Genomic DNA, 13,319 nt, shown 5'->3' on the forward strand with positions numbered 1-13,319 from the left:
ATAAGTTTTATTGTATTAATAGTGCGTGCGTGCGTGCGTCCGTGCAGGGACACACAGCTCACACCACACACACACATAGCTGACAGCTCCCAGCACCGTGTCCCCCCCCCCCCCAGCGGATCAAACAGCAGTCTTGCCTGGCGAAAAAGCTCATAGTACGGGCTTGTTTGTAAATGACTTATACTGTAGGCTTTTAGGGGTATTTATGCCATGAAGTTCCGGAATCTATATTCTTTGTATACACCCGTAAAGTTTTAATTTTTGTCTTCAGAAGACGCATTTTCGAGGCGGTCAGCTCTCTCCGTGGCGTTGATTCAGAATATGATGATATGCACGCTCCACTCCACCCCCCAACACCTCAACCCCCCCCCCCCCCCCCCCCCCCCAACAACAGTGGATAACCACGCCTACATGTTTCTTTTCATTTCTCAATTCTAATCAAATGAATGTCGAGGGGTGGGGCGTTTGTCCTTAGGTTGGCACTAAAGGAAAGGTTACGGCACATGCTGGAAGCGAGGGGAGAATATTGCTTGGGGGGGGGGGGGGGGTAAGCAATATAAAAGAAAAAGAAGAAGAAAAAGGAGGTTCCAATACACTAGCACTAGCAAGACACTAGTTCTAAAGGAGAAGGCAGGTGATGACAGAACGCCCCCCCAACAATCCCCCTAAGGCTAAGCTGCCTCGGCAGATTGATGACATGTCCCGCTCGGTTCTCCATATAAAAGACAACCTCCAGCACAAGATTAGATGTGAGTGCCAAGGCCCATAGCGACCCATAGAGCTCCCCACACGAACCGGTGTTTATATGGCACCATAGGTCTCTTACAGCTGCAGGTTGGACGATATTACATGGCTAGAATGAAAACCATGCTGTACTCTTTTAAGTATACCCCCCGCACTGCGGTTGAGATGAGAAACACGACTTTAAGGCGGAAATAGACTACGTCGGTGGTTCTCTATAGCCTCGGAAGGAAACCTAGACGTTTTATTAGTGATTCAGTGAAGCCCCCAGTGAGGCTCTCCAACGTTGAAGCACTCGGCCCTATTGGTCAGAGGAGGGACTGCAGGCGGACCCGTGGAGTTATGACGAGGAAACCCCGTGCAGCAGGTGTTTAACATTGAGCGCTCGTTTGCACTTCCGCCTTTTGGGCACCAAATTTTGGTGCCCAAAAACGAAAAAAGGCGGAAGTAGACGGTTCTTCCGGGTGCTTCAAAACGCCACTGAGCAACTTCCACTGAAATGAATAACGGTTGGTGGGGGGCTGTCGTTTGCTGCCTCCTGCATTATGTGACATTTAGAAACAGGTGGTACGCAGGACGGTTGAGTGATTTCCAACAAGCGCTTCCAAACTTCAACACTCCATGCTGCTCAATGTTTTGCCACTCAGTCTAGATGAGGGGGGCGTGCAGTCCTGATGGGAAAATCATGCATGTGCATACTCTATTGGAAAAAAAAACTTGAAACCTTGAAAAATGAGCGTAAATTGTTATACCGATCAAACGGATCTTAACTATGTTGGTTCCATTGATCCAGGACAGAACCGAATCGATCGATTGATCGAAGAAATAAACTATAAGCTCTGAAAATGGCCCATCTAATCCATCTGACTTCATGCCAAACCTGCCTACCAATGTCCTCAATGTCCTCAAAGCTAATAGAAACTACAGCCTTTCTCTTAGTGAAAAGTTAGCATGCTGGAATAGAGCTATTGTTATTGCATTAACACAATAAACACAATTAATACAGTTGAAATTGTTTTGTAGAAACTTCCAGACCTGCCTACCGATGATGTCACTGCTAGGCGGGTTTCAGAACTGTCCACAGCCGTCCTCTTCAGACACGAGATGCGAGTAGACAGAAAATGGTGCCACATTATAACGAAGATAAGCTGAAATGTCTGAAGTGGTCCTTTTTAAATAAGGGAATTTAATTCCACTCGGTAGACAAAGAAGACAGTTGATCTGATAAGAGTGTCCTCACGTCAACGGTCGTGGATAACGATCACCGCCTGAGTGCAATCAGTGCATCTGCCGCCATCGTTCTTGACAGCAATAATAGCGCAACCAAGAAAATAGGATATGAATGTGATACTAGTGTTAATACCTTATGAAGCAGGGGTCTTCAATGTGTGTTTGTGTGTGTGTGGGGGGGGGGGGGTGTAAGTAGTATTTTGATTAACGACTCGAAATCTAGCATCCCTATCCTGGGGAGAATTTTAGCCAACCCTAGCAGATCTGCATCTAGTCAACACAATGAATACCTCTACTTTTGAAAGTAATGCTAATTCTTATGTATTGCTACTTAACCACACTAGACCTGTACGTGCCTGTCGGCCACCGGCCTACTTGAGAACCTAATAGAACCTAATACAACTTGTCATAATAGCACCAGTTTTAACTATGTGTCTGTGTCCCTTTTGTGCCCATACTGTATATGGAGATCTGAATCTGTCTGCCTGTGCCTGAAGAGTGCAAACTGACTGTGAAGTAATCAATTGGCAGGTGTGCGGTTGCCAACTTGATATGGCAATCAATTGGCTGCAAGGCAGAGGCTGGAAATTGCACAGGTGAGGGGATTTAGGCTGATTAGGCCCACTGGCAGAGCCTGACCAGAGCCTTTTGGGGTGGTTCTGGAGAACCGTGGGTCCGACCGACTCGATACCGGGCACTGCACTCCCTGGGAGGAGACACACACAGAGACGTGGCGCATTTATAGTAGGACTAGATCTGTAGGTGCCCGTCGGCCACCAACCTACTTGAGAACGATGCAACTTGGGAACCTAATAATACCCGTTGTCATAGCACCCGTTTTAACTATATGTCTGTGTCCCTTTTGTGCCCATACTGTATATGGTGATCTCTGTCTGTCTGCCTCTGTCTGTAGTAATCAATTTGCAGTTGTGGGGTTGCCATGGCAATCAATTGGCTGAGGCAGAGGCTGGGAATTGCACAGGTGAGGGGACTTAGGCTGATTGGGCCCACTGGCAGGGCCTGAGCAGAGCCTTTCGTGGTGTGATACCGGGCACTGCACTCCCTGTGCGGGTGTGGAACGCGCGTGTCGAATGTGAAGTCGGTGGGGCGAACGGTTCTCGGGTTACGTGCATTACAACCGTACACACACGCAGACTAGTGAAAAGGGGACCAATTACAGAGCCCTGTGGGGCCCCCGGCCGAGTGGGACGTCGGTTGGATCGGCGGTTGCCCCGAGCCTCCGTGCAGCAGTGGATCTCCATACAGTATATGGAGAGTGTGGGTGTGAGTATCTGATGACATCAGGACTATGATGTCACGTTTATGACATCAGGGATGTCAGCAAGTGGGCATAAAAGGTAAAAAGACAGTTTTGTTTTTTTTACCTTCGCAGTAAGGGATCAGAGAGAGATACTAAACAGACAAGGACAAACGGGAGAACGGAAGAAAATGACGTCCACACTTCCCCAGACTCAAGTCTTCCACTGTGACTGGTGTTCGTACGCCTTCAACTCCCGGGTCTACCTCCTCAAACACCTGAAGAGGAGCCACGACCGCATCTACATCGCAATGCTGAAGAACGGGGAGATCGATCAGTCCTTGGGCCACAACGACACCCACTGCCAAAGGCTGAGGAAGAAAAAACTGATCTCCTCGGCAGCCCCATGCCGACCAACGACGGGCCCTGTGATAACCAGCCCTGTGACAACCAGCCCTGTGATAACCAGCCCTGTGACAACCAGCCCTGTGATAACCAGCCCCGTGCTAACCAGACACACTGACACGGATGAACGGGGATACCATGACGGCGACCAGACCTTCAACCAAACCTCCGAAGCCTCTGAACCCGCAACAACAACCCAGACCAAGACGCCCGCAGACTTTTCCAGACTGATCGCCGCCACAGCCGCCAAATTGAACGACAGGATAGACTCCATACGGGAGGATATGGAGAAGCGGGGGGAGACGCGTTCGAAGGAGGCCGGCGCCCTTACAAACTCGGAAAAGGCAAACATGGAGAACGAGATATACCAGCTGAAAGCGGAGAACTTTGGACTGCGCAACGCGCTGGAGAGACAACAGCGCCTGTGCCAATGCATGCATCATCGGGATACGAGAGCGTTTCAAGAGCAGTCAAGGACGCCGGCCCGCTACAGCTATACACTGACACCACGCTAGACAGGAACGCCCAAAAACGTCACATCCTGTTTTTAGCCTGGGGTAAGAATTTTCTATGGCTGCCAATGCAACTTGGTCCAATCCTTAATCACATACGGACAAACATCTATGCCGATGCTATCTAACTTGCGGAGGTAGCGTGCCTTGTCCACGGGCAACAGATCTTTCAGCGTATTTACGCGCCGTGGTGTTAGTGTATCGCTAAGCTACTGCAGGAGCTATCAATTGATTGATTGATTTTTTTTTAATTATTATTATTATTATTATGATCAAATTGCAAACAGTACAGCAAGTACTATATTGCACAAGCAATGCATAAAAGGATATAACGCAAGGATATAAGTAATCAATTTGCAGGTGTGGGGTTGCCATGGCAATCAATTGGCTGAGGCAGAGGCTGGGAATTCTGCCTCAGCCAATTGATTTCCATGGCAACCCCACACCTGCAAATTGATTACTTAACCACTACACTTTTCACAGTCAGTTTTCACTCTTCGGACAACGCATAAAAAGGATATAACACAAAAGCCCTGAGGGACTTATGTTTCCATTGTGGTCCCTCCATGTGTTCAATTCATAATCGGGACATGCAACGTTTCAGTGCCTCTCCAGTGCACAACTACCCTTTTTATTAAAATGACTTCGACCACTCACTTCTTTCTTCACAGACCTAAACTAGAAACTAGAAAGGCGGTTCCTGCAGAAACGGCATGGCTTTGCTGAAAAAACGCAATGTATAATACAGTAGGAACAGTAGAAAAGTAAAAAATCACACCTGTGTGAACTGAGTGGTGCAAGGTCTTATATGGCCTGATCAGCTGTGGTCTGACGTAATGTCAGTGACCATAGTAACCATGTTAATTTTTTTGGTACAAACACGGGTACACGGGTACAAAGCCAGTTGTTGGAGTGGTTTACACCACTCAAAAAGGTTATGGGCGTATACTAATGACATCAGTGACCTCCATATATGGGCATAAAAGGGACGCAGACAGATGGGTACAATGGGTACTCTGACAACCTACCTTTTGTAAAGCGACTGAGGACTCTGAAAAGTCTAAATTGTATGTATTGTTATTTGACAGAAACAATGGCATTCAATACACAATGCATCGAAGTGTAACACAATACGGGCCTATAGCGCCATGAACAACAAGAAGATGCAACAACACGAATAGTGGTTGTGGCGGGTGTTTGCCATATTCCCCCGCGGTTGGCTTGTCAATAGCACAGCATTGCAATGTCGTAGTTACTGCGACGACAGCCCTATAAGTGACAGGGCTCCGGTGAGGGGAAGAATGAAAAAAGAAAAAAACATTATGTCAGCTTTTACCCCCGAAAGCCATCAATCTCGAGGAGCAAGAGCTGCTTGAATGTGACGGAGGGAAGTAGTCACATGGGGAGTTCCAGGCACTGCTCCTGAGAGCGCTCCCTATCCACATCCAATTGCTTTTTGAGTGGTGTAAACCACTCCTACAACTGGCTTTGTTAGTCTGTGCAGAAAAAATGAGCATGGTTGCTATGTTCACCCTGTTCACCCGGGTGTGATTTCATTATTGAGTGGTGTAAACCACTCCTACAACTGGCTTTGTTAGTCTGTGCAGAAAAAATGAGCATGGTTGCTATGTTCACCCTGTTCACCCGGGTGTGATTTCATTACGTCAGACATGATTTTTGAGTGGTGTAAACCACTCCTACAACTGGCTTTGTTAGTCTGTGCAGAAAAAATGAGCATGGTTGCTATGTTCACCCTGTTCACCCGGGTGTGATTTCATTACGTCAGACATGATTTCATTACGTCAGACAGGCTATGTAAGACCATACACCACTCAGTTCACACGGGTGTGATTTTTTTTTTGTTTCTTGCTTTTTTTTTTGCTCGGGCTGTAGGCCGATGCCACTATAGCGGAAGGAAAGTGGAAAGTAACTAAAGTACATTTAGTAAAGTACCGTACTTAAGCACAATTTTGAGGTATTTGTACTTTACTCGGGTGTTTCCAATTTCCAATACTTTTACTTCTACTACACTTCATCTCAGAGGCAAATATTGTGTTTTTACGCCACTGCATTAGCTAATACTGTAGTTACTTGTATTATTACAAAACATACATTATAACAGTCCAGCCCTGTATGCATTTCGGCCATTCGGAAATAGCCGGAGAAATGCCTTCTCTGAAACATTATCGTCGCTGTCGCCTGTCTTCGCTGTCGCCCACCTTCTAACTATTGGTGTTTTTTGAGTGGTGCTAAGAGCGTCGCAGTCCTGCCCCCTTTCATGACGACGAGAGACCCAGAAGTGAATTCCCCGTTCATTTTCCCCATAGGCTTCTCAAAAAGACGTTTTTAAAGACGTGGACAAAGCCAACTCGAGTTGTGACAAATCATGACAACAAACATTTTGGGCCGAACAAAAACAAACAAAAAAAAGTGTTGTACCCTGCCCTTTTATTCTTATTTCTAATCATTTGTTCAGCCCCAAAAAATTGCGTTTGTTGTTATGATTTGTCATGATCCGAGTTGACTTTGACCTACTAAATAAATAGCCTACTTTTTGAAATGTCTATGAAATCAATTGACATTTCAATGAATGGGGAATTATTTCCTGGGCCGCTCTATACAGAGTCACTAGTAGAAGTGGATTGCACAGTGTCTTCAAAGCAGTGGTGGAAAGTAACTAAGTACATTTACTTAAGTACTGTACTTAAGTACAATTTTGAGGTAGGTCAGGAAATTGTGAAGTAGTAAAGTACAAATACTTTACTACTTCATAATGTCCAATGCTTGTACTTCTACTCCACTACATCTCAGAGACAAATATTGTGCGTTTACACAACTACAATTATTTGAAAACGTTAGTTTGTAGATTTGGATTATTATTACAAAACATCTCCATACTGTAACCACTTCAGCCCTAGACTTCTGTATAATGAGTACTTTTACTTGTGTTACTGGAAAACCTGTTCAAAGGGTGCCATGGACTACAAGAATGCCTTGGGCACTGTTGCCCATTAGGAATTCCCTTCCCTCCATAAAACCCCCTAAGGCACTCTATATACTGTACCACTTTCCCTAGCCTATTCAGTATTTAAGTCCGACATCATTTTGTAGTGCTACGTTACGTCCGGGTCCAAGTGGCACCAGCTCCCGTCCGCATCTCATTGTAAATAGAATATCTAAACGCGTGAATCTTTTTACAATGACGTTATTTTTCAGAAAGGAAGCCATTGAGGGTTAAAATGGGTCTTAATGCTTCCAACTCGAGTAGAATTAATGTTATGTTAATGATATGTTAATGTTTTGTACAAGTTTCCATGACAAAAAAAAATATGATGTGGAGACAATAAAGACTATTATTATCATTATTATTGAAGGTGGTAACAGTCCATTTGCTCAGTAAAATATTTCGGGGGCATATTTAGAATGTTTGCAGGCTTGAGTATGTTGAATCTAGTTTGCATTAATGAGGATTTAGTTGACACAATGAAATAAAATGGCGATATTATTCCGTGTGGGGCAGACGGCCTGTCACAGCCAGATTTGGGAGAGCAGCGCAGCTTTGTTGTTGGGAGGAAAGCGGTAAAATTAGACTTTCGTGGTTGTTTTCGTCTCAGATTTAGTCCGACGGAGCGTCACAGTATAACTCTATGGGGACACAAAAGCGTATATGGGGACACAAAAGTAGGACCCGGAAGTATCTCACGTGCTCACGCTCACGTCACAGCTAAAATACTGAATATCATGCTGGTCCACCCACTCAAAGGTTGTGTTGGTGTGCGCACAGTAGACCCTAGTTAGAATCCTATACTGGTGCAGTATGCAGATGGGTATCTTGTACTATATCGGTTTGGCTGCGGGTTTAAACAAGTATAATTATTATAATATGATTAACACTTTCGGGGCTTTAAATTCATCCTACCTACACTGCCTAGATTGTCTTATTACCTTTGGAGCATACGCCGAAGTATTTGCAGCTTTGATCAGCGGAAATCCGACGGAAAATAGTCCCATGGTTTGTTGTTGAAGAGAAAAACATGCCGTCATTACGATGCGAGACGAACACATAGCCTCCACCGCATGTTGTAGTCCAAACAAACCAGCCGTTCACTTGCATTGAACTCATTTTCCCAGAAGCCCTAGCAGCCCAGAGCATGGCTTTATTTCCCGATTGCGTCATCATAACGCGACGGCCTCGTCACCAAGTCCGCGACAAATCCGCCCTTTCTTTTTAATTATTAAAAAACGGCGTATTAAACACATTAAACAAATGGCGGGTTTAGCTTATTACGCAGCACCGACGGAGAACGCAGAAGAACTGTTAATTATAAAGGGAAGTTTTAGGACATGCAAGATTGTACCAGAACTATGCGTAGAGGCCTTTTTGTTGGGGGGGGAGAGGGGGGTTGTATACATGGCGAGAGAGCCCATGCAGCTCTGTTAGACTCGGTTGCCACGGGGAACGAGTCGTTTTTGGAACACCGGCTCACATTGTGCAGCGAAACACGTTATATTACCCGCGGATTTCCAGCCAAACGCATTCTCCGTGAGTGGCTGTCAGTGCCAGGGACATGCTCGGCACTCCCTATTATGTTAACTGTCAAATCTGTGTTAGAGTTTGTGCGTGTGCGTGTGCGTGCGTGCGTGCGTGCGTGCGTGCGTGCGTGTGCATGCGTGTGTGTGGGGGGGGGGGGGTACTGTACTTTTGTAACACTTTTGAGGTATTTGTACTTTACTCCACTACATCTCAGAGGCAAATGTTGTACTTTTACTCCAATGCCACACACTGCGAGCTTGTAGATCTGCTATTTTCAAAAGATTTTTTCTACATTCGACAACCTGAAATGGGACCTTCTGCATAACAAGTACTTTTGGTACTTTAAATACATTTTGACACCAATACTCTAGTGCTTTTACTCAAGTCAATTTTGATTACCGGACCTTATGCTTGTAACGGAGTAGTTCTACATTTGCAGTATTGATACTTTTACTTAACCCATTTTTGGCCGGAACCCCTTTTGATGTTTTAAGCATTATGTTATAATTTAGCTATTGAAAAATAGCAGATCTACAAGCTACTGCCGCGCTACAAGCTTGTAGGTCTGCTATTTCTTTTAAATCGTGAAAATGTGGCCCAAATGTTTGAATGTATTCTTTCAGAGCGAACGTTTTTAACTCAAACCTTTGCTTCTGGGAGGTCCCTGGAACTACATATTTTCAGATGGGGGTCGGCGGCCAGTTACATTATAATTTTTGGGGTCCTTGACATGAAATATTGAGCACCACTGATACAGAAACATAGGTATTTTTGTCAGAATTTAGAAGACATTTTGTTAAATTTCGACATCAGGCCAAAATGGGTTAATGGTTCTCAACGTGTGGTGTCCGTCTCAAGTAGGCCCCCAAATAATTGCCAAAGCAGTAACATTTTAACCCATTTAGACTGACACCAGTGCTCAACCTCTTTCATGTCAAGGACTCCCAGAATTATCTGTATTTGGCCGCAGACCCCACATCTGAAAATATGTTGTTCCAGGGACTCCCTGAAAAGAAAAAGTGGAATGTCCGCACACAATATAATTCTGCTCCCCGTCCATTTTTATTTCAACCTAAATACAACAACGTTTCGCCCCTCCGGGCTTTCTCAAGGCTTTCTCAAGTCCAGGGACTCCCCACAGAAGCAAAGATTTGAGTTTAAAAACGTTCGCTCTGAAAGAATATATATTCAAAGATTTGCGCCACAATTTCACGATTTTTCAAAAATAGCAGACCTACAAGCTCGTAGCGCGGCACTCGCCGCACTATGAGCTTGTAGATCTGCTATTTTTCAATAGCTAAAGTATAACATAATGCTTAAAACACCAAAAGGGGTTCCCGTCCTGAATGGGTTTAATGATAACATAACATTAAAAGTAGGATAAGTGATATTTTGAATTGTAAGTGAAGTTTTGGATTGCTCTAGTCTAGAGTGTTTGCTCAGTAACAGTAACTATCTCTCCAGCTCTTTCATAAACCCAAAATCCATTTATCAGCTTCATCTTATAGTGCTCCAGTTCCAACTTTGTCTGCTCATTCAGGTTCAGGTTCAGTTATTTGTTTGTCCCCGAAGGACGATTTGGTGTACAGCAAAGCATAACAGGCAGACACATGGATCACATAAAATACAGTAGACCTGTTACTTTTGGCCCCTGGAACCTTTAGGCGAAGGCCAGAAGGAAGCAGGAGGGGACGAGAGTTGTCCGTACAAATCAAGGGGCCAGTGAGGCTATTCAACGTTGAAGCTCTGGGCCCTAGTGGTAGGAGGAGGGACTATAGGCGGACCCGTGTATTCATGACCGGGAAACCCCGTGCAGCTGGGCTTTAACATGTAGGACCATCACTCCCTACGTCACCCCGGACCTCAAATTTGAGGTCCGGAGGAGGTACTTCCGGCAGTCTTCCGGGTGCTTCAAAACGCCACTGAGCAACTTCCACTGACATGAATAGCTGGGGGGGCGGAGTTTCGCGCCAGTTCAGTCTCTATCCTTTTATATACTCTATGGTACAAATGGACTTGGCTTTCTTAAAGGACCACTTCACCACTTTTCAACCTATCTTCATATAATAGGTCCTCACTAATAATCGTGAAAAAATGGCGCAATTTTTTTCTACTCTGTCTGTGTCTCATAGGAGGGCTGTGGGCAGTTCAGAAACCGTCCTCCAGTGACATCATCGATGGGGAATACAAGCTAATAGAAACTGCAGGCTTTCTAGTCCTGAAAAGTTGCAATGCGAAAATGGAAGCCATCGTTCTCACGATAATGAAAATCTAAACATTTTTTGTAAAGAAAATGTGTTTAAAAAAAAATCTGCCTAATGATGATGTCACTGGAGGACGGTTTCTAAACTGCCCACAGCCCTCCTATGAGACACAGACTGAGTAGAAAAGAATCGTGCCATTTTATCATGATTATTAGTGAGGACCTATTATATGAAGAAAAGTGGTGAAGTGGTCCTTTAAGCACCTGGGTTTTTTTTACATGATCCAGGCTACTAAAATGTACTCCTGCTATTTTTGAGGCCGTTCTCACAATCCTACCATTTGTGTCATCACTTCCAGTCACTTGTTTAATCCGTATCCTGACAATTAAGTTCGTCTGATATTTTCTGTCCAGTAAAAAAAATAATGGAGAGACATGGATACTCCTTGTACTGAACAGACACACTGTTTAACAACGAATAATATCCGGAATGGAGCTATATTTAACTCTTATTTCAACAAAAGAAAATTAGCATACCTTTAATCTAAAAAGTCAATTTTCAACACCAATCTTTGCTTCCGGGGATCCATTGAACAAAACTATTTTGAGATGGGGGTCGGCGGCCAAATACTATATAATTGCGCTCTCTCTCTCTCTCTCTCTCTCCCTCTCTGTCTCTCTCTCTCCCTCTCTGTCTCTCTCTCTCCATCCTCTCTCTCTCGCTCTCTCTTGCTCTCTCTCGGCTCTCCATGGATGTGAGTTTTAATGATGTGATTATTGTGTGTGCCTTGCAGAGAAAGGCACTTTGGCATGGGAATGCGGCAAATACATGTTTGCACGCGCTTTGTGTGTTTGCCCGATGATACTAAAATGAAGGGAAAAAAACAATAAAACTACAGTTTATTGTACTGATTTTTAGCAGTACAAGTATAAGACCTTTTGCTTTTCACCAGTGTCGCGGGTTTCGTTTTTTCCCTGGTGTTGGTAATGAAGAGAGGGAGGAACAGGCAGAGAGAGACAGAGACACAGTACACAGAGACAAAGAGACAGACAGACAGACAGACAAAGAGACAGACAGACAGGCAGACAGACAGACAGACAGACAGACAGACAGACAGACAGACAGACAGACAGACAGTCTAGACGTGTGTTCTGTGGACCAGGGGAGGTAGCTCGAAATAGACAGGAGCTCTCGTCTCTATGGAAACCACTAGGCAAAAAGTGTGGAGCACGCACGCACGCCCGCACGCACATGCACACACGCACACATTAAATACATGTTGAAGATGTGGATGAGAGGATGGAAGAGAGACACAGACAGAGAGAGAGAGAGAGAGATCAAGAAGAGAAATGAAATGAAAAGCAAGAAAGTGAGTTGGTTATGTGTGCGTGCGTGTGTGCGTGCGTACTGTACGTGCGCGCTTGCGTCAGTACAAGCTTGCAGATCGTCTAAAGGGTTAACAATAAAAAATGGCATTCATGTAATCGTCCTCACAGGCATATAATACAAGTGTGTGTGTGTGTTTGCGTGCGTGCGGTTGTGTGCGCGTGTGTGTGTGTGTGTGTGACAGCCCATGGCGAGTGTTCGTGTCACATAGTTCATCTCCCTCTGAAAGAATTGATTTCATTTCACAAAGCGAAGACATTATCGCATTCTGGACGGGAACCCGTTTTGGTGTTTTTTAACTAAGCATTATTTAGCTATTGAAAAATAGCAGATCTACAAGCTCGTAGCGCGCCACCGAGTGGCGCGCTACGAGCTTGTAGGTCTGCTATTTTTTTCAAATCGTGAAAATGTGGCACAAATCTTTGAATATATATTCTTTCAGAAGACTTTTTATTTATTTCGACGTCAGGGCTAAGTGGTTTATTGTCTCTCAGACACTGCGGGAGGGCCGCGTGTCAAACAGCGACGTTGATAACATGGCGATAAGACACACAGTAATACAAAAAAAGGAGCTGTTCTCCATCGCGGCGTTTTGTCAGCAAGGCGGGGGAGATTTCAACACTTCCATGTTGTCTAGCTGCTCCCAAAAGGCTTTTTTTAGAAGGGTAAAAATCATAATAATCAAATGATAATGACCCAGCCCTGATGATGGTTGACAAAGTGAGTGACTGAACTCATTTAGAGAGAGAGAGAGAGAGAGAGAGAGAGAGAGAGAGAGAGAGAGAGAGAGAGAGAGAGAGAGAGAGAGAGAGAGAGAGAGAGAGAGAGAGAGAGAGAGAGAGAGAGAGAGAGAGAGAGAGAGAGAGAGAGAGAGAGAGAGAGAGAGAGAGAGAACTCCTCGGCACCATTCTTTATTTTCACTGCAAAGACCCTGAGATTTGTCAAATCAACATAATGCAAATTGAATTAGCATATAGTGGCTTTGTGGTTAGAGTGTCCGTCCTGAAACTGGGAGGTCGGGGGAGGTCGAGGTTCGATCCCCGGCCGGG

The 13,319-nt window shown here is 44.9% G+C and overlaps 1 protein-coding gene across 1 annotated transcript in view; it reads left to right on the forward strand.

The window, feature by feature from the left end:
* Positions 1–13,319, forward strand: part of LOC306917612 (gamma-aminobutyric acid receptor subunit gamma-3-like) — a 222,808-nt gene that overhangs the window by 205,425 nt on the left and 4,064 nt on the right. Inside the window, exon 10 of the mRNA XM_079495910.1 lies at positions 3,442–4,116. Within this exon, the coding sequence (XP_079352036.1) occupies positions 3,442–4,116 (675 nt within the window). The remainder of the gene's footprint in view (positions 1–3,441; positions 4,117–13,319) is intronic.

The sequence above is a fragment of the Electrona antarctica genome (genome assembly GCF_951216825.1).
Source record: "Electrona antarctica genome assembly, chromosome: 24".
Classification (NCBI taxonomy): domain Eukaryota; kingdom Metazoa; phylum Chordata; class Actinopteri; order Myctophiformes; family Myctophidae; genus Electrona; species Electrona antarctica.